The 21,065-nt window shown below is 31.3% G+C and overlaps 1 protein-coding gene across 1 annotated transcript in view; it reads left to right on the top strand.

Moving 5' to 3' along the window:
• LOC114326961 (germ cell nuclear acidic protein-like) overlaps positions 1 to 21,065 on the top strand; it is a 73,622-nt gene that overhangs the window by 9,858 nt on the left and 42,699 nt on the right. The window contains exon 3 of the mRNA XM_028275450.2: positions 1,857 to 2,266. Coding sequence (XP_028131251.1) covers positions 1,857 to 2,266 — 410 coding nt within the window. The remainder of the gene's footprint in view (positions 1 to 1,856; positions 2,267 to 21,065) is intronic.

Consider the following 21,065-nt stretch of genomic DNA (forward strand, 5'->3'; position numbering starts at 1 on the left):
TGCTATTCTATAACGATAACAAACGTTTAGCGGTAGATTCGTGTACATACATGTCTGTATGTATTCATAATGTGAATTAATCAATCTTTCAAAAGAACTGTATTATACTGGTTTGCTTTAAAGTACATTGCTGCTGCTCCGATTGCTCAATAATTTTTTTTAAGAGAAAAAAAGTGCCTGAAATGCTTTTTCATCACTTTCGTTTTGTAGGCAGAAGGTTTGTAAGGTATCGAATGAGGATCTTGCTTCCTTAACTGACACCTCTGTCAAAGGTTCTTATGTCGTACTCCTCTTCATCGTTACTTTTTTCATTCGTATCTGTAGCAGATAAAATTTCTCCATCGGTTAGTGAACCTGAGACAGCAACATCTTCATCTACTTGAACAAAGTCAGAAAAACTCACACCGCTGATGTCAACTAATGGTTCCATTGCTGGTTCTTCATCATCCATAAGTATTGGAAGATTTTCCTGATCTTTTTTTAAGAAACCGGATTTTTTTAAGCAGATACAGAAAAAGAAAGTACAGAAGAAAAGAATGTGTGTGTACTTTGTACGCACGTAAGAAGTTATACTTCTACTACATATTATGTGATTTTTAAGACAATACCAAAAATTTAAAAAAATAAAAGAATAAAACGCACACAAACACATTGAAAAATGCCACAAAGAAAAAATTATTTCTGAACGATAATAATTGTTGGCAAAAATTTTAAATGCGCATTTTATGAAAAAAAAATTATATAACAAATATACTTACAATCATAAAATGCATAAAAAAATAAAAACTTGCATCGAGAATCGAACCCGTGAATTTCGGGTCGCTTTGATTCGTAATCGAAGCCTAGACTCACTCGTCCAATTCCACATTATTTGTCATGTGGAAAAATAGGGTAACTGAACGTTTTACTGTTTGACAGTTGTTTTGAATATAATTAAATTATGTAGTTTAAATTTTGTGGAAGAAAATATTAAAATATAACAAAACAGTAAGAAAACAATATATTAGATGAAGATTGGTAGAACTTTTGTTGGTAATCAAATTAAGTATGTAAATCAAAGCATTACATACCTACTAGATAAATAAATCTACGCCAAAAAATCATAATTTAAAAATAAAAATCGGACCTAATTTGGGATTTCTCTCTAAAATCCCCATTCTTGAGAAAATAAATGTATGTATTCCAACCTAATCCAAATGTATAATTACAATATGATTATAATAAAAACTACTTACCAAATTAGAATGAGTTTTCCTTGTCCAAAATAGTCCAAAAGTCCAAAAATATAGGTATATGAAAACTATTTAAAATGGCAGTATAACTATTAACTAACTTTGTTTCTTTTCCCACAAATTTCAAAACGCAACAACCATAAATAATCAAACTACGTACAGCTGTGCCACAGCCGCCATATTGAATAATTTTTGACATGTCATTTGAACATCCAATCAGAACAAAGTTATAATGCGCATGCGCCGAGATCATAGGTTTTAACATATAAAAATTCACCCTCATATCGCCGGTAAAGAAGTATAACTTCAAAAAAGTACAGAAAACTATACTTACTACAATCTTTCCGCATCTTTCTCTCTGCAACTTTAAATTGTCGAGTGCTGGACGCCGATTAATTAACGCGTCGTTTTGTTATATCGTTGATTGAGGACCTCAATCAACGGTTATATAGCAAGAATTTTTTTCGTTCGAATTACCAAGTGCATAAAAATGTATTGATTTAGTTCGAAATATAAAGAGATTTTGTAGGGAACTCGTGATAACTTTGAATTATAGAGATCTTCGAATTATCGCAGGTTTGAATTAACGCGAGTCGACTGTATCACATTGTTAAATAATTTTAGGTTCCACACAGGAGGAGCCAGTGAAAAATCCCTCTAAATCATCCAGCAATGATGACGACTCTATTATAGTAATTTCTGATAATGCTTCAGAATCTTCATCTGATGGAGGATTAAAAGACAATCTCAAATGTTTGAATTTGAGGGATATTAAGACTGAAGGTGACTGTGAGCTGCCCCAAGAAAAAGTACAAGCCATAGCGAACTGGCTTGAACAAATAAATATAAGAAACAATAAAAGTAGCTCTACCATATATACTGAACTGTCAACTATAAATGGTAGTAACTCAAGTACATCTTGTATGAATTTTATTGCTAAAACAGAATGCCATGCAATCAATTCTACATTCTCGCAGGGACATAATAAAAAGTTTGATGAGATGTTTGCAAACAAGAATAATTATAAAGTAAAGGTATGTATGACTATAGCTTATTCTGTTATAAATGCTTGATACCTAAGTGTTGCCTATAACTTGAAAAATAAAATAACAATAATTGATTTTTCTATAAGATAATACGATTGCTGCAAAATAGCAATGAATCAAAAAATTTTAATTTGTTTAAAACAGATTATTTACGTAATTATAAAGTTTTCAAATGATAATATTTGTAATTAGAACGTTAAAAGGTACACATGTGCACACATATAGGTTTTTCTAAGAAATCTACAACATAGGAAAAAATATGTAGTTTCATTTTGTTATAAATAAATTAATTTATTATAACAAAACTAAAGCATATGGTAATGCGTTATTTAGGTGTCTCTATTCCAGTTACAAGGGTTTCAAACGTTTTTGACAGATCTGCCCAGGTAAAAATGTAGAATGACATTCAATCTCTCGTAAAATAAAGTTTATTTTCGTTGTATATTCGCGTATATAGTATATAGTCCTGTCGCCAGTGGGGGTACAACGGCCTCCTTAATTCAGATGGACTTACCTAAGTTTTTTTTATGTATTTTGACCCGTAGAACACGAATTTTTTGGGTAACAGTCGATCCGAATGTCGATAAGATTGTTATAAACAAAGAACTTGAGGAATCACATAACAGTGATTTTTCGTAGAACAAAACATTGTTTTGTACTTTTTGGGTCATTCTAAGCAAAAAATGTTTTTACAAGTTTTTTCGTAGGATGCATAGTTTTCGACATAAACGCGGTTGAACTTTCAAAAAATCGAAAAATTGCAATTTTTGAACCCGAATAACTTTTGATTGAAAAATAAAATAGCAATTCTGATTACTGCATTTGAAAGTTCAAGTCAAATTCTATCGGTTTTAATTACTTTCATTGCTAAAAATTAATTTTTTTATTGTTAAACAAAGCTATAAACACATAGTGATTGAATGATGTTTTCAATGCATTGCCCATTTGAAATCGAACGAGTAGGCGCATACACACAAATTTTTACGTAGATTACGTACATTAAAACGCATGCATTGGCACGGGAAACACTATGTGTTTATGGCTTTGTTTAACAAATAAAAACTTAATTTTTAGCAATGCTAATAATCAAGACCGATAGAATTTGACTTGGACTTTCAAATGCAGTAAGCAGAATTGCTATTTTATTTTTTAATCAAAAGTTATTCAGGTTAAAAAATTGCACTTTTTCGATTTTTTGAAAGTTCAACCGCGTTTATCTCTAAAACTATGCATCCTACGAAAAAACTTGTAAAACCATTTTTTGCTGAGAATCACCCAAAAAATACAAAAAAAAATGTTTTGTTTTGCGAAAAGTCGCTGTTATGTAATTCCTCAAGTTCTTTGTTTATAACAAACTTATCGACATCCGGATCAACTGTTACCCAAAAAATTCGTGTTCTACGGGACAAAATACATAAAAAAACTTGGGTAAGTCCATCTGAATTAAGGAGGCCGTTGTACCCCCCTGGCGACAGGACTAATATTCGCCTTGTATGTTGCTCAAAACGAAACCCACCTTTTTCATTCATGTTTTAAGGGCGTAGGCTCAAATTTCGTGCCTATGTGTTTTAAATGCATTCTTTTTTTTTCGAATCCTGAGAAAACTAAGTATTTTTGAAAAATTTAAATGCAGAATGAAAGATTTCATTATTAATGAGGGCCGAAAGTCCCTGAGAACTTCTATAATGTTTATTTTAATAAGTTACAGGGGTAAAAAAAAAGAGAAAATTGAGTGTGATTTTTAATTTCAAATATCTCATTAAAAAAATTTTTGTTTATTCTAAGGGACTTTCGACCATCCGTAATAATGTAATCTCTCATTCTGCATTTAAATTTTTCAAAAATACTTATTAGTTTTCTAAGGATTCGAAAAAAAAAATGAAACATTAATTACATCACACCTCACCAAAAGCTTTTTACAAGTTAACATATAGCCCGATCAAAGAACAATCTGACCCAAAAAAAATAAAGGAACGATGAAAATTTGGGAATAGGTAGTTGAAATTGTCTATTATTATATAAGAAAAAGTTTACAATTCTACATCCTCTCCATTTTACAAAAATGGAGGGGAATGTCCCCCTCTTGAAGGTAAAAAAATACATTCAAAATAAGACCGGAATTGGATAAAATTACTAATTCTAAACAACTTTTGTTCTATAGAGTTTTTTTACTAAGTCAATACTTTTCGAGTTATTTGCGAGTGAATATGTTCATGTTTAACAAAATAAAACATGTTTTTGAACGGTTTTTCGGAGATAACTCAAAAAGTAAGTATTTTAGCGAAAAAAATATTCTTAGCAAAAATATAGCTCATAAAAAATTGAAAAAAATGTTGTATACATGAGGTCTGTAGACTCAGTAGAAGCAGAGTTGCATCTAATGAAAAGTAGGTTCTTCTTCGTCAAATTCCAAATCGAATATTTCAATGTGAAATAACCCAAATACGAAGCACTTTTCGGGGAAAATTCATTTTAACTTTTTTAAAGTGGTTTATTTTTGTTTTTTAAAAAAACTTGTAACATTAAAAGTAAGTGAGTTAGGCTCAAAATACTGTTGGTCCCTTTTATTTTTTGGTAAAAAAATCACGAAAATCACCCCCTAATTAGCATCACAAATAAAATTTATCATTACCACTTCACAAGTTACTTTGTCTATGTATTATTTATATGATCTGTAAAAAGTGCTTCTTTTTGAAAAAGATGTAGTTAAAATGGCTTGAGCGAGTAACTAATCACGAGTTTAGGCATATTTGGAACAGTCCTAGCATAACCAATTTTTGTCTAACAAGAAAACAAAAGATCAAAAATATTCAGAAAAGCAAAAGGTACATGTTATTACTCTTTGAGATTTTTGGTATTACTAATAATTTTTAAGTTAATTCCATAAACAATTCCGATTTTTTTCAAAGTAAAAGAAAATGTTTTATTTTAAACCACATTTTTTTTTTCAAAACTGAGCACTTTAAACCAATGAAACTTATAGATAATATAAATAATACATAAATAAAGTAACTTGTGAAGCGGTAACGATTAATTTTATTTGAGAAGCTAATTAGGGGGTGATTTTCTCCATTTTTTTACCAAAAAAATAAAAGGGACCAACAATATTTTGAGCGTAACTCACTTACTTTTAATATTAGAAGTTTTTTTAAAAAACAAAAATAAACCTTTTTTAAACACTTTAAAAAAGTTATAATGAATTTTCTCAGAAAAGTGCTCCGTTTTTTGGTTATTTCACATTGAAATATCCGATTTGGAATTTGACGAAGAAGAACCTACTTTTCATTACCTACAACTCTGCTTCTACTTGGTCTACAGACCTCATGCATAAACCATTTTTTTCAATTTTTTATGAGCTATATTTTTGCTAAGAATATTTTTTCGCTAAAATACTTACTTTTTGAGTTATCTGCGAAAAACCGTCCAAAAACATGTTTTTTTTGTTAAAAATGAACCTATTCACTCGCAAATAACTCAAAAAGTATTAACTTAGTAAAAAAACTCTATAGAACAAAAGTTACTTAGAATTAGTCACTTTATCCAATTTCGGACTTATTTTGAACGTATTTTTTTTCACCCCGTATTTTCCAATTTTTGTAAAATGGAGGGGATGTAGAATTCGTAGAATTGTAAACTTTTTCTTATACAATAGTAGACAATTTCAACATACCCAACATTCCCAAATTTTCATCCTTCTTTTATTTTTTTGGAGGTTTTCGTAAAATTTTGTGTTCCTTGATCGGGCTCCACACTACATCAAGATCGGCTCTATCGAGCTGGTAATCGCCTTGCAGCGACACCAAAAACCCAAAAGAAGAAGAAGAAAAGTGGTTTATTTAAATTTAGGGCCGGTACTTTATGTCCATACAAAAAGTGTTGTGTGATTTGGTAGAATGCGATCTTACTCTTTAAAAAACATGTCACGTATTTCAGCGCCATCTCAGCACCTGGTTAAATGGAAGGTTACTACAAATCTGGCCTCCACATAAGTGGTCTGTAGCTTCGACATGATAGGTGTGAAATTTTAAACGTTCTTGTTGTTGATTGGATAGGAAGAGTGGCGTAATCTAGCCTCCATGCTAGGTACACCATAGCCTCCATACGGTACTTCCAATATTTAATATTTTATTCAGGTGGAAAATAAAGGTGAAACACAAACAACTTTTGTTTCTTACTTATTTATTTATAAAATAATGTGACATTTTACATAGAAATATGAGTATTTAATTTGGACTAAATAAATGTTTACTTGTTGAACTTTTCTACCGTCTGCACACAACAGCTGAACAGAGCCGTTAGACTAGACCTAACAACAAAACGCGAAATAAAGTGTGTATTTTAAAACTGTTGGATAAACAGTACCTACAATCAGAAAAACTTACCTTTAAAAAGGTACTCGATTACAAAATATCAAAAAACACGACTGAATATAGCTTTTTGTGGTGACACAAACACATCACATAACCCATAGAAAAAAGTGTTGTGTGATTTGGTAGAATGCGATCTTACCCTTTAAAAAATATGTCACGTATTTCAGCACCTGGAAAATTGGAAGGATACTACAAATCTGGCCTCCACATAAGTGGTCTGTAGCTTCGACATGATAGGTGTGAAATTTTAAACGTTCTTGATGTTGATTGGATAGGAAGGGTAGCGTTATCTAGCCTCCACGCTAGGTACACCATAGCCTCCATACGGTACTTCCAATATTTAATATTATTTTATTCAAGTGGACAATAAAGGTAAAACACAAACAACTTTTGTTTCTTAATTATTTATTTATACAATAATGTGACATTTTACATAGAAATATGAGTATTTAATTTCGATTAAATATATGTTTACTTGTTGAATTTATCGGCTGCACACAACAGCTGATCGGCCATTAGACCCAACAACAAAACGCGAAATAAAATGTGTATTTTAAAACTGTTGGATAAACAGTACCTACAATCAGAAAAACTTACCTTTAAAAAGGTACTCGATTATGAAATAACAAAAATATCAAAAAACACGACTGAATATCAGCTTTTTATGGTGACACAAACTAAACACAAACACCAAACACATCACATAACCGACCATATAAAATAAGTGAACGACAACGAACGAACGAACACGAACACAGATTACAGATTCACAGATAGCGCAGGATTTGTCAAAAGTCATGTTCCACCAATCACAATGCCGACATCAGCGCCTCTGACTAAACGGAAGGAAAATAAATACGATTACATGTTTTTTATTAGAGTTAGCGGGGCATGACATAACCGACCATATAAAATAACTGAACGACAACGAACGAACGAACACTGAACACAGATTCACAGATAGCGCAGGATTTGTCAAAAGTCATGTTCCACCAATCACAAGGCCGACATCAGCGCCTCTGACTAAATGGAAGGAAAATAAATACGATTACATGTTTTTTATTAGAGTGAGCGGGGCATGTTTATGTCTCCGTTAACAGCCGGTTAGTTAACCGAGGTTTAATCGGGACAGAAATATATGCAAAACATAGACATAAACGCAATTATACTTATTATTATATTCATAAATAATTATAATAATAATTATAATTGCTTTTATTACAACGCAAGAGGCCCTATGGGGTACTTTTCTGTCCCGATTAAACCCCGGTTAGCTAACCGAGGTTTAACCGGGACATAAAGTACCGGCCCTTAAAATGTGTCAGTTTAACATAACCATGGTTATTTATGGTTATTTATTCCTCTCTTTCCTTGTCTAAGATTTATTCTGTGACATAACCTAAAAACAGAAATGTTTTGTTTTTAACTGTTGTTTTTATTTGAAAAAAGTAATATTTGAAGAAACAGATAATTGAAAACGTGTTAGTACATCAGATATTCAATAAATATTTTGTAATTAGAAATAATTAAAGGATAAGAGTATGAGTTTTTCTCCTAAAGTTTCTCCACCAAATAATAATTTGAAAAATGGTTATTACCTATTAGAAGACCAGAAAGTTGATATCGCGTTATTATCAGAAACTAGATTTAAACCAGAAAAGTATTATAACTTTCACGGGTACAATATTGTCAGAGACGACCGCTTTTCAGTAACTGTTGGCGGTGGCTCAGCAATTTTAATAAATTCAAACCTATATTACGAGGAAGTCACCATGAAAGTAGATTTAATAAACGTCAATAAAGTAGCAATAAAAATAAAGTTTAAGTCATATACTGTCACATTTATATCTATGTATGTTCCCCCAGGAACCAAGTTATTGTTACAACAATGGAACAATTTCATAACATCTATAGAAAGACCATTTATAATAGGAGGTGACCTTAATGCTCACCACATTGCCTGGGGCCTAGACAACCAAACAGATATGAAAGGTAAAATCTTGATGGACTGTATAGACGATAATAATTTAATATTCAAAAATGATGGCTCTCCTACTTTCTTTAGGAACTTCTCGAAATCGGCAATAGACCTGACCATTTGTACTCCTGACTTAAACCACCTGATCACTTGGAAAACACTTCAAGACCTATTTGGTTCAGACCATACACCTATAAGAGTAGAGTTAGAGGATCAACCAACTCATACATATAATCCATATTCACAAAAGTGGAATTTAAAGAATGCCGACTGGAAATTATATGAACAGTATTCGGAAGATGTATTCTCTCAATTTAAAGATATAAATTCTTATGAACAAATTTTGCACAATATAAATACAACTGCATCCTACTGCATCCCCAAATTTAAAATAAAAAAACCGACTTCCAGAGGAAAATACTGGTGGGATTTAGAATGTGAAGAAGCAGTCAGAAGAAGACAGGAAAGTTTTTGTATATTCAAAGAAAATCCAAACCATGAAAACCTACTTAAGTATAAAAAAGACGATGCACATGTCAAGAAGATCACTAAACAAACTAAAAGAAATAGCTGGAGAGATTATGTCGGATCCCTAAATAGGTCAGTCCCTATTAAAGATGTATGGTCAAAAGTTAACCGAATAAAAAATAGAAAAACAAAGAACAAAGTCCCTGTTATTCTGTCGGAAGCTTCGTGGATAGAAGAGTTCCATCAAAATATCACACCGCCGTCTGCAGAATTAGTAATTCCTGATTTACAACTAAATGCTCTGTACGACTATCCAGAACCAATCCGTTTCCTAGTCAAACCATTTTCTGCCACTGAACTAAACTTTGCGTTGAAGAAAAACTCAAATTCAGCACCAGGTGCCGATAATATCCATTACTCGATGCTATCAAATCTTTCAAGAATTGGTAAGGCTGCACTACTAAATATATATAATGAAATTTGGATGCGCCGCATAAAGATTCCTGACGATTGGCACGTTTACACTATTATCCCGGTTTTAAAGCCAGGAAAATCATCAAAGAATTGGGATTCTGACCGTCCAATCGGTCTGGCTTCCTGTATACTAAAAACATATGAGAGACTTATTAAAAACCGTCTGGAATTTTGGCTAGAAAAGAACGACCTATTACCAAGAAGTCAGTTTGGTTTTAGAAAAGGTAAATCCACACAAGATAGCCTCTGCCACTTTTTAATAGACATTTATAGTTCCTTTACTTATAAGAAAGCAGTTAGTGCTTTGTTCTTAGATATAAAAGGGGCTTACGACAACGTTAATCTTCACATACTATACGCGAAAATGTTGGAAATAGGAATACCCGAGATAGTAACATGGAACATCATTAACTTATACATTAATCGAGCAGTTCACGTTAGATTAAATGGAGATCAATCTAACTCCCGATACACATCTTTGGGACTACCTCAGGGTAGCATCCTAAGTCCTATATTATATATACTGTATACTGCTGACTTAGAAACTAAACTTCCTCAACACATAAAAATCCTACAGTACGCTGATGATGTTGCGATATATGCAGAAAATAAGTCAATAGATAGATGTAATAACTACCTTAAATCGACATTGAATATTATAAAAAAATGGGCTACCGATAATAACTTAACAATATCAGAGAGTAAATCAACCATTGTTACCTTTACTAAAAAACGATATGTTCCTCAAAGCCATCTACAATTTGATAATACTAGTATTCCTTATAAAACTTCAATAAAATTTCTTGGCGTATTTTTAGACTCCAAATTAAATTGGAAAGAACACACAAATTACATATTACGAAGAATGGAAAATGCAATGAATATCATGAAGACTGTAAGTGTCAGTAACTGGGGAGCTGATCCAAACATATCAATATTACTATACAGAAATTTGATAAGATCAATCTTAGACTATGGATCTATTTTTTATGGCTCAGCATCAAACTCTGTACTCCAAAAAATCGAGAGGATCAAAAATAAGGCACTTAGGTTATGCACTGGTTATCTTCGTAGCACACCTATATTGGTCATGGAATGTGAGCTTAATGAACCTCCACTTTCATTACGCAGGGAATACCTAAGTGAGAAATTTATAGTTAAAACAGCGGTTAACGATAAACTGCTATTAAATAAAATTGTTCATTTAACCACCTCATACCTAACTCATTATTACTGGGAAAAAAAGAAACTGCTTTTAGTTGTGGAAAGCTTCCTCAACGTTTCTAATTCCATTGGCGACATACACCAAATTGAGCAAAGCTCGTCTCGAAAGCTAAATTATGAAGATTATTTATCTCCAGTTAAGTGTCATTTAAGTAATATTCGTGCGACAGACTTCCTTACTAAAATAGACCACCTTCAGTGTGTACAAAAAAACTGGGGGAGTTATCAGAAATTATATACGGATGGTTCAAAAATGGAAGGAAAAGTTGGATATGCTATATATTACCCACAAAAAAGTATAAAAATAAACAACAGATTACCTGATAAAATGACAATTTTCACAGCTGAACTCATTGCAATCAAAGAAGCATACAAAATATGTATTAATCAAAAAGAACTCAATTATGTTATATTTACAGACTGCCAAAGCATTGTAAAGACATTGAAATATAATGTACATAATTTTGCAGAAAATTATATCATCAGTGACATCATAGCAATGAACAGTGAAGCTTTGAAATCGGGCAAAAATATAATATTGTGTTGGATAAAAGCACACATTGGTATAAAAAACAACGAAATAGTAGATGATCTGGCTAAAAAAGCAACAACGAAGGAATCCACTCTGCATACTTATCAACTTCCTATGGGAGACATAATTTCTATTATGAGATCTATCAAACGGACGAAATGGCAGGAACAATACAATAATTCAGACAAAGGAAATTATTACAAAAAAATCCAGCCTACACTTCCCATCAAGACATGGTTTAATCAAGTTTCCAACAAAGGCTTTATCAAAACTATTTGTCGAATAAGAAGTAATCACTGTCTGACTCCAGTCTACAAAAGAGAAATAGGACTTGTAGATAATGATGAATGTTTATGTGGAGAGCTAGCTGATCTACAACATATGCTATTAGAATGTCCTTTACATTTTATTGAAATATCAAACTTTTTTGCCAATCTAGTTCAAGTTAATGTACAATTTCCTTTTAATCTTATATACCTTTTACAATCAAACAATCTAGATGTTTATAAAATTTTGTACAACCATGTTAATTGTTTAAAATTAAAGCTCTGAGAAAAAAAGAAAAAAAAAATAAAAAAAAAAAAATAATTAAATAAAATAAAAAGATACTAAGATCTAAACCTCCGCGAGGTTGAATCGGGTTTAGGTCTTAGCGCGATAAAAAAATATACAAAAAAAAAATATACAAAAAAAAAAAAAAAAAAAAAACTAAAAAAAAAATGTAATAAAAAAAATGTTAAAAAATATAATAAAAAATATAATAAAAAAAATAATAAAAAAACAGAGTAAAAAAAACAGTAGTACTAATAGTTAAATTTAGATACTAAGCATATATTTTGTAAAAGAGAGAATTCAAAACACATTGACTGGCCAGTTGGTTGCTTAAACCAGTGCCAATAAAACATAAACACACACACAAAAATGGTTATTCCAACACCCCTTTGTCACAAAAATAGTAAATTTCAAGAACTGTTTCAAGCCATTGAAAAGTTAGAGAAAGAAAAAGTACCGGTTTTTAATGTGTGTGTAAATTATTCTAATAGTGATAATAACATCATGTGGTATCCTGAAGAGAGACAATAAATTACTTGTTTTTGCTGAAAACAATACTTTACGGGTAATGTCTTCAGATAGTTTTGGAAAGACATATAATAGTTCAACATTTACTCATCATTCTGACGGCATTTATAGTGTCGATATATCCCAAGACAATACCACACTCGTATCAGGTTCTGCAGATGGAACTTTATGCATATATGATCTAAATAGTAAAATTTTAACTAAAAAGTGTACAGGTCATCTAGGAGCTATTGTCTGTCTTAAAATTAGTGACTGTTGCAGATTTGTAGCCAGTGGAAGTAAAGATAGTACAGTAAGAGTTAGGCAGTTAGACAACGGAAAACTATTAAGAATATTCTGTAATTTTAAAGGAAGTGTTACAAGTGTGTCATTCCACCCTAACAGTAAATACTTAGTAGCAGGTTCTGCTGATGGCAAAATTAATCTGTGGTGTCTAACAAAAGCAATTTGTGTATGTGAGTTGAGCACAGGTATTACACAAATTTTTAACTTGTCGTTTAGTCCTTGCGGTAAAATATTAGCTGGTGCAAGTGGAAAAAGTATCATGATGTGGCAATTAATGACTTCTAAAGTTCTGGCTGATCTAAGGCTGAATGATTCCGATATTGTAAGGCTTGTTTGGAACAGAGAAGGTAGTGAAATTGGTGCTGCCACTTTGGATGGGACAGTTGGCATATGGAATGTATCTAGAATTTACAAAAATTTTAATAATACTCTAGTGATAAAACCTGCTGTGATTCATACTACTAATTCAAAAATTTTAAGTATAGACTTTGCATTTGGTACATATGGTATTTTAAGAACATGAACTGTAGAAAACCCTCAATTTTTTAAACTGTGATTGTTAATTATTTATTTTTGTACTTACAATAAAATTATGTATTGGTTTTTGTATACTGACTGTGATGTATGTAAATAGGTAGTGTTCGGAACGCACTCAAGTTGGTAACATTGTAAGAGTAAAGTGACAGCGACAAATATAAGGTAGCGGAAATAAAACTATTCTGAATCTAGACACAATAGATACAAGTTGTATCATTTTAACCTCTCCTCCAGAGTTAACCTAATAACCCTACCACGTGTTACTTTACATGGTGCCGAAAACCAAACCGAATACGTTAAGAAAAACATATAAGAAATGCAATGGAATTCAAGGCAGCAATAAACTCAATGCAAATGTCAGGTAACTTGTATAAAACCTGGAAATTCTTCATACAAAGACTCAAAAACTATTTACAAGCCACAGAAATAACAAAGAAACCTGAAATAACCCAATGTGCACAACTACTACAGTTAATAGAGGACGAAGGGTTCAAAATATATAACACATTCAAGTTCTCAACAGAAGAAAAAGACAAGTTAGAACTGTTAATAAAAAAATTTAAAGCACACTTCAAACCAAAAAGCAATGTCTCAAATGCAAGGTATTGCCTGTTTACCAGAAAACAAGAAGAAGGTGAGTCAGTAGACAAAGGCTATAGCGGGATAAGATGGTCAAAAATGCCCCCGCACCGATCAGCCCCGCTACTTATGTTTTTGATAAAGGATATAAAATAATGCCCTCATGCAAATTTTTAACTTCCCAGAGGTCCTAAAACGTCTTAAATCGAGAAAAGAAGAATTTTCAGGTTCTATTTTTTTGTGAGCACAATTTTACTTCAAAAAATTTGAAAAAATTCAAGAGGTTGTATCTTTTGAACACAAAACAACCTATTTTTTTTCAGATTTTTGTAATGAGAAATGAGCCCAGGTAAAATTTTTGAAATTTTCAAAAAAATTTTAGGTTATGATAATATGATTTGGCCAACTTTTAAATAGTATTTTTTTGTTGTACTTTTTGCCGTTCTTTTAACTGGCAGAGGCAGAATTTTTCATATCTGAGCGGAAAGAACGAAAAAATCGAAAAAACCGTTTTTGGCTGTCTCGAGATGCATCTCAGAACAGCCAATTTTAGGATTTAGGATCCTGACTACAACAACTGAAAAAAAAAACTAAAATTGTGAATTTTGTCATAAAATTTGGTATGTGGGGTTATAATAATATTTGGAACAACTTTTCCAAATAACTTATCGATATCTGTAACGCAAAGCAAATCGAATCGCATATCGAAAATTCACCCCGTTTGTGGATTCGCAGTAGGCCGCGTTTAAAATTTAAAGTTCAGTTGACTATTTTAAAGATTGTGAACCATCACCCTGTATGACTGTGCAAAATTTCAAATCTGCATATATTTTGATAGCCGAAACATAGGGGTGTCTTCATCTTAAATGCAACACACTGTATCTTATCAATTCGATAATTTATTGCAATATAGTCGTATTTTTTATAGATTCAAAATATACAATGAGAATACTGACTAATTCACTAATTTTATCATAAAAAGTTCAAATTGATTGCATTGAAATATTGAACCAATTAATGCGTATTAATATAATATTATATATTATAATTATGTATTATAATAAATAAAGTGAGTTTTATGTATAAAAACCCTCTCGGAAATGACTTGCACGTTTTTCATAGGTTTAGTGTGGGGTTTTCTATTGCAGCCGATATTACAGTGATAATTACATTGTTGTCAGATTTTCCGTTTTTCTGGAAATCTAATGAACTTTCTTATTTCAAATAGAACACCCTGTATATTTTTTGCGTTTCGAAGTCCTTAAGATATACTGATTATTTTTTATGTTATATTCTCTATAAATAAATGCCATAGTTTCGGAGTTATTGCTACATTTATTAAAAAAAAATTAAAGAAATTATAAAAATCAATTTTTTCGGCCCGTGTAGACATTATTTTACGTTCTTTGGATCATTGGAAACAAAAAAGGTCTTCTGTAATTTTTCTCTAAAGTTAATCGTTTTCGAGTTATAAACAATTTAAAACTGAAAAAAATCGAATAATGACGATTTTCAAGGTTCAAAAACAAAAATAAAAAAACATTATTTTTGAAACTGCGGAGTACCCAAACCCTTCTTCCAGGGGCTCGCTATAAAATTTTTTGGCACATTTTATTCTAAAACATTGCTTTTTAATAAATGTTAATGAAGCGCATATCAGAGAACGGGCGATCGGGCTGCATTAACAACTAAAAAGAAAATATTTTAGAATGAAACACGCTCAAATTACTTATTGGTAACTGATAAAATAAGGCTTTAGCTTGAATTTCTATACTTGGCAGTTTCAAAAATAATATTTTTGATTTGTGTTTTTTAACTTTGAAAATCGTAATTATTCGATTTCTTTTCAGTTTTAAATTATTTATAACTCGAAAACGATTAACTTTAGAGAAAAATTACAAGAGAACTTTTTTGTTCCCCAATGGTCCAAAGAACGTAAAATAATGTTTACGGAGGCCGAAAAAATTAATTTTTATAATTTGTTTAAAAAGTTTTTTTAAATAAATGTAGCAATAACTCCGAAATTATGGCCTTTAGGTATAAGGAATAAAACATGGAAAATAATCAATATTTCTTAAGGACTTCAAAACCAAAAAAATATACAGGGTGTTCCATTTGAAATAACAAAGTTAATTAGATTTTCGGAAAAACGGAAGATCTGACAACAATGTACGTATTACTATAATATCGGGCACATTAGAAAATCCCAACCCACCACAATCCATAAAAATCGTGCAAGCCATTTCGGAGATAATTGAGGGTTTCCATACATAAAACTCACTCTGTATATTATATTATATTATATTAATACACATAATTATATACACATTATTAATACACATTAATAATTGGTTCAAAACTTCAATGCAATCAATTTGAACTTTTTATGATAAAATTAGTGAATTAGTCAGTACTTTGATTGTATATTTTGAATCTATAAAAAATACGACTATATTAATTAGTTGCAATAAATTATCAAATTGATAAGATACAGTGTGTCGCATTTAAGATGAACACACCCCTATGTTTCGGCTATAAAAATATATAAAATATATATAAATTTTGCACAGTCATACAGGGTGATGGTTCACAATTTTTAAAATAGTCAACTGAACCTTAAATTTTAAATGCGGGCTACTGCGAATCCACAAACGGGGTGAATTTTCGATATGCGATTCGATTTGCTTCGCGTTACAGATATCGATAAAAGTTATTTGGAAAAGTTGTTCCAAATATTATTATAACCCCATACTAAATTTTAGGACAAAATTCACAATTTTAGTTTTTTTTTCAGTTGTTATAGTCAGGATCCTAAATCTTAAAATTGGCTGTCCCGAGATGCATCTCGAGACAGCCAAAAACGGTTTTTTCGATTTTTTCGGTCTTTCCGCTCAGATATTAAAAATTCTGCCTCTGCCATTTAAAAGAACGGCAAAAAGTACTTAAAAAAATACTATTTAAAAGTTGGCCAAATCATATTATCATAACCTAAAAATTTTTTGAAAGTTTCAAAAATTTTTCCTGGGCTCATTTTTCATTACAAAAATCTGAAAAAAATTAGGTTGTTTTATATTCAAAAGATACAACCTCTTGAATTTTTTCAGATTTTTTAAAGTAAAATTGCGCTCACAAAAAAATAAAACCTAAAAATTCTTCTTTTCTCGATTTAAGACGTTTTAGGACCTCTGGGAAGCTAAAAATTTGCATGAGGGCATAATTTTATATCCTTTATCGAAAACATAAGTTGCGGGGCTGATCGGTGCGGGGGCATTTTTGACCATCTTATCCCGCTATAGCCTTTATAACAGATATTACAAACAAGTCAAAAAATTGTGAGCTAGAGAATTTGGAGGACAGTCTGATTAAGACTTGCATAACTTGTGGGGTAGCAGATGAAACGATGAGACAGAGACTATTAGAAGAATATGAGATGAGCTTGGAAAAAGCAATCAATCTGTGTAAAAGTATAGAAAGTTCGAAAATCCAGTCTGAAAAAATGAAATCAGAGGAGGTAAACTACATAAAGAAAAGAAACTTCAGTAAGAAATGTGTAAATAGAGCCCAGTGGGAAGACAGAAGAGTGAATCCAACTTGTTCGAAGCCCCAAGACAGCCAGTTCAATGGTAAATCTGGAAGCAGTTCAGGGTGCAGTAGATGTGGAATGGAGCACAGAGGCCAACCCTGCAATGCTTATAAAGCTAAGTGTAATTTATGTAATAAAATGGGCATTATGCAAAAGTATGTTTTCAAAAACAAATTAAATATGTAGATGTAGATGATTTGTTTATAGGCTTGGTAAATACTGAAAATAGTAGTTTTGATGATGATTTCATGATAAATTTTAAAGTTAACAAGCATAAATTAAGCTGTAGATTAGATACATGGGCAATGGCAAACGTAATATCAATAAATAAGTTAAATTCTCTAGAAGTTAATGTTGAACTACAGAAAACAAACTGCAGGTTAACAACATTTTCGAATGAAACATTTAGGGTCACTGGAAAATGTAGTTTAGAATGCAAATATAAAGATAACATGTACAACATAATGTTTTATGTGGTAGAAATTAATTCACTAACGGTATTAGGTCTTCCTACATGTAAAGCTTTAAATATATTAAAGAGAATCAATACTATAGAAAAAATTGAAAATGTTTTGAATTCTAGAGAAGTTACATTTAAAAATTATTACTCTGATGTGAAAGAAATATTTAAGGAAGTTTTTTCAGGTATAGGCTGCTTGAATGATCCATACAGAATCGTGTTAAATGAAACTGCACAACCAGTTATACATCCTCTAAGAAAGATTCTACTACAGTTAAGGAGAAACTAAAACTTGAATTAGCTGAAATGTAGAAAAATGGAATAATTGAGAAGGTTTATGAACCTACAGATTGGATCAACTCTATAGTCTTGGTAAGAAAACCAAAAAGTAATTCCATAAAAGTTTGTATAGATCCTAGAGACTTGAATAAAGCTATCAAAAGTGAGAACTTTCAACTCCCTACGATTGATAAAATAGCTGCAAATTTAAAAGGTAACGTTTATTTCAGCAAGCTTGATGCCTCAAAAGCATTTTGGAGCATAAAACTTGATGATGAAAGTAGTAAATTATGTACTTTTAACACTTTCTATGGTAGATATAAATTTTTAAAACTGCCTTATGGCATTAGTTCAGCAAGTGAGGTATTTCACAAAAGATTCAGAAACATATTTAATATGGAGGGTGTAGAAACATATAGATGCCTCAGAAGTCAAACGGTGTAAGTCAATTCTTCCTAAAAATGTTTCATGTCAAAATGTCAATTCCTGGTTTGTATTTATGAATATCTTCTTCTTCTTCTTTTTGTATAGACATGACTCTGTCTGTTTTTTCAATGTGCCTCTAGTAAGTTGTTGTTCCATCGTCTTTGTGGTCTTCCCGCTGATCGTCTTCCTATTGGGGAACCGTCTCTCGCTGTCCTGACTACCCTATTTGTTGTCATTCGGCTTATGTGGTCATTCCATTCTATTCTTCTGTTTCTTACCCAGTTATTAATGTTATCCACCTTGCATCTCCGTTGTATATCTGTACTTCTAGCTCTGTCCCATAGACCATCGATTTTTCGAAGGGTTTTCATCTCCGCTGTTTCGAGCAATCTTTTTGTCCTCTCTGTGTCGGGTCGTGTTTCTGCTGCGTATGTCATTATTGGTCTGATGACTGTTTTGTAAATTCTGCCTTTCATTTCTTTTCCGATATTTTTATTTCTCCATATTGTGTCATTCAGGCAACCTGCGGCTTTGTTTGCTCTATTCACTTGATCTTCCACTTCTGTTTCGAGCCTTCCGTAGCTAGATAGTGTGATGCCTAGGTATTTAAACTCCATCACTTGTTCTATTATCTGACTTTCCAGCTCCAATTTACATCTTATTGGATCTGCTGTTATAATCATGCATTTTGTCTTTTTTGAGAAAATTAACATGTTAAATTTTCTGGCGATTATGTTGAATTGGTGCAGCATACGTTGTAAATCATCTTCACTTTGAGAGATTAGTGATGAATATGTTACCCATATTATGATAAATAAAGACTGTTTATTTGTTTTTAATAATTACTTATATTTCTGCAACTACATTCAGAAACATCTTAGTTTCTCATTTCAAACACTTATTAACTTACACCGATTGGCTTCTGAGGCATCGATATATTGATGATTTAATTGTTTACGGCTCATCAAAACAACAACATGATAAATGTTTATATCAAGTTGTAGAAAGAGCTAGGATAAAAATAATGTCAAATTTAATTATGAAAAATGTAGTTTTGGTATAAAAAATGTAAAATTTTTGATTTAATTACAATAAAGATGGTCAAACTATTGATAGTGATAAAATTAAAGCCATTCAAGATATGAAAAAGCCAGAAAATAAAAAAGACATACAGAGATTATTAGGAATGATAACGTATTTGTCTAAACACACAAAAAATTTGTCAGACTTAACCGCACCCCTTAGGGAATTAATTAAAGAAAATGTAAAATGGCATTGGTTACATAAACATGATGAATGTTTTAGTAAAATTAAGGAAATAATTTCAAAAAGCCCAGTATTAAGACATTTTGATATAAATGAAAAGTGTTTAATATCGGTTGACTGTTCAAAAGACTCAATAGGAGCTGTACTTTTACAAAAAGGTCGACCAGTAGCTTACATATCAAAGGCTTTAACTTTAACACAACAAAACTATGCACAAATTGAAAAAGAACTTGAGTTCTGGTGGCATGTGAGAAATTTCATAATTATATATATGCTTCTAAGTTTGATATAGAAACTGATCACAAACCATTGACATCCATAGTAAAAAAACCCTTAATGAATGCGCCACCACGACTTCAAACAATGTTATTTAAATTGCAGAGGTATGACTATAATCTGGATATATAGCTGATACGCTATCGAGATATCATAGAGATATCGAGATATAATAGATATTGAACTAGAATCACAAATTTGTTTAGTAAGATTAAACATTAATGTTTCAAATAATCAACTGCAAAAAATCAAAGAAGATACTAGCAAAGACAAAACTTTAATTGATCTAAAGACTTTTATAAAAAAAGGTTGGCCAAAACAATTAAATAATGTACATAAAAATTTAAAAGCATTTTTTAAGATTAAAGATGAAATAACCTTCTTTGATAGTTTGCTGATGAGGATTAGTCAAATTATAATTCCTCATGCAATGAGGAAAGAAATGTTAAAAAGAGTTCACTATGGCCATCAAGGAATAAATAAATGTAAAATGTTAGCAAGACAATCATTATATTGGCCTTCCATGACAGTTGAGATTGAGAATGAAGTTAAAGGTTGTCCAATTTGCCCACAATTTGAAAATGCAAAGAGTGACTCCACACAATATAAGATTGACTCCACACAATATCCCAAAACTCCCCTGGGAGGAAGTTGGCACTGATATATTTTATATAGGTCAAAAAAGTTATTTAATGGTGGTAGATTATTATAGTAAATATCCAGAAATTTGTCTGTTGAACGATACAACCAGTTCAACTATAATTACACATTTAAAATCGATATTTGCTCGTCATGGAATACCAAAAATATTTTACTCTGATGGTGGACCACAATACACGGCCAATGAATTTGTTAAATTTTGTCAAGAATGGGAATTTAAAAGCATAAAGTCAAGCCCAGAAAATCATAGATCTAACGGTCTAAGTGAAAGATATATTCAAACCTACAAAAAAGCGTTAAGAAAATCTCT

This window comes from Diabrotica virgifera, chromosome 1 (assembly GCF_917563875.1).
Source record: "Diabrotica virgifera virgifera chromosome 1, PGI_DIABVI_V3a".
Lineage (NCBI taxonomy): Eukaryota > Metazoa > Arthropoda > Insecta > Coleoptera > Chrysomelidae > Diabrotica > Diabrotica virgifera.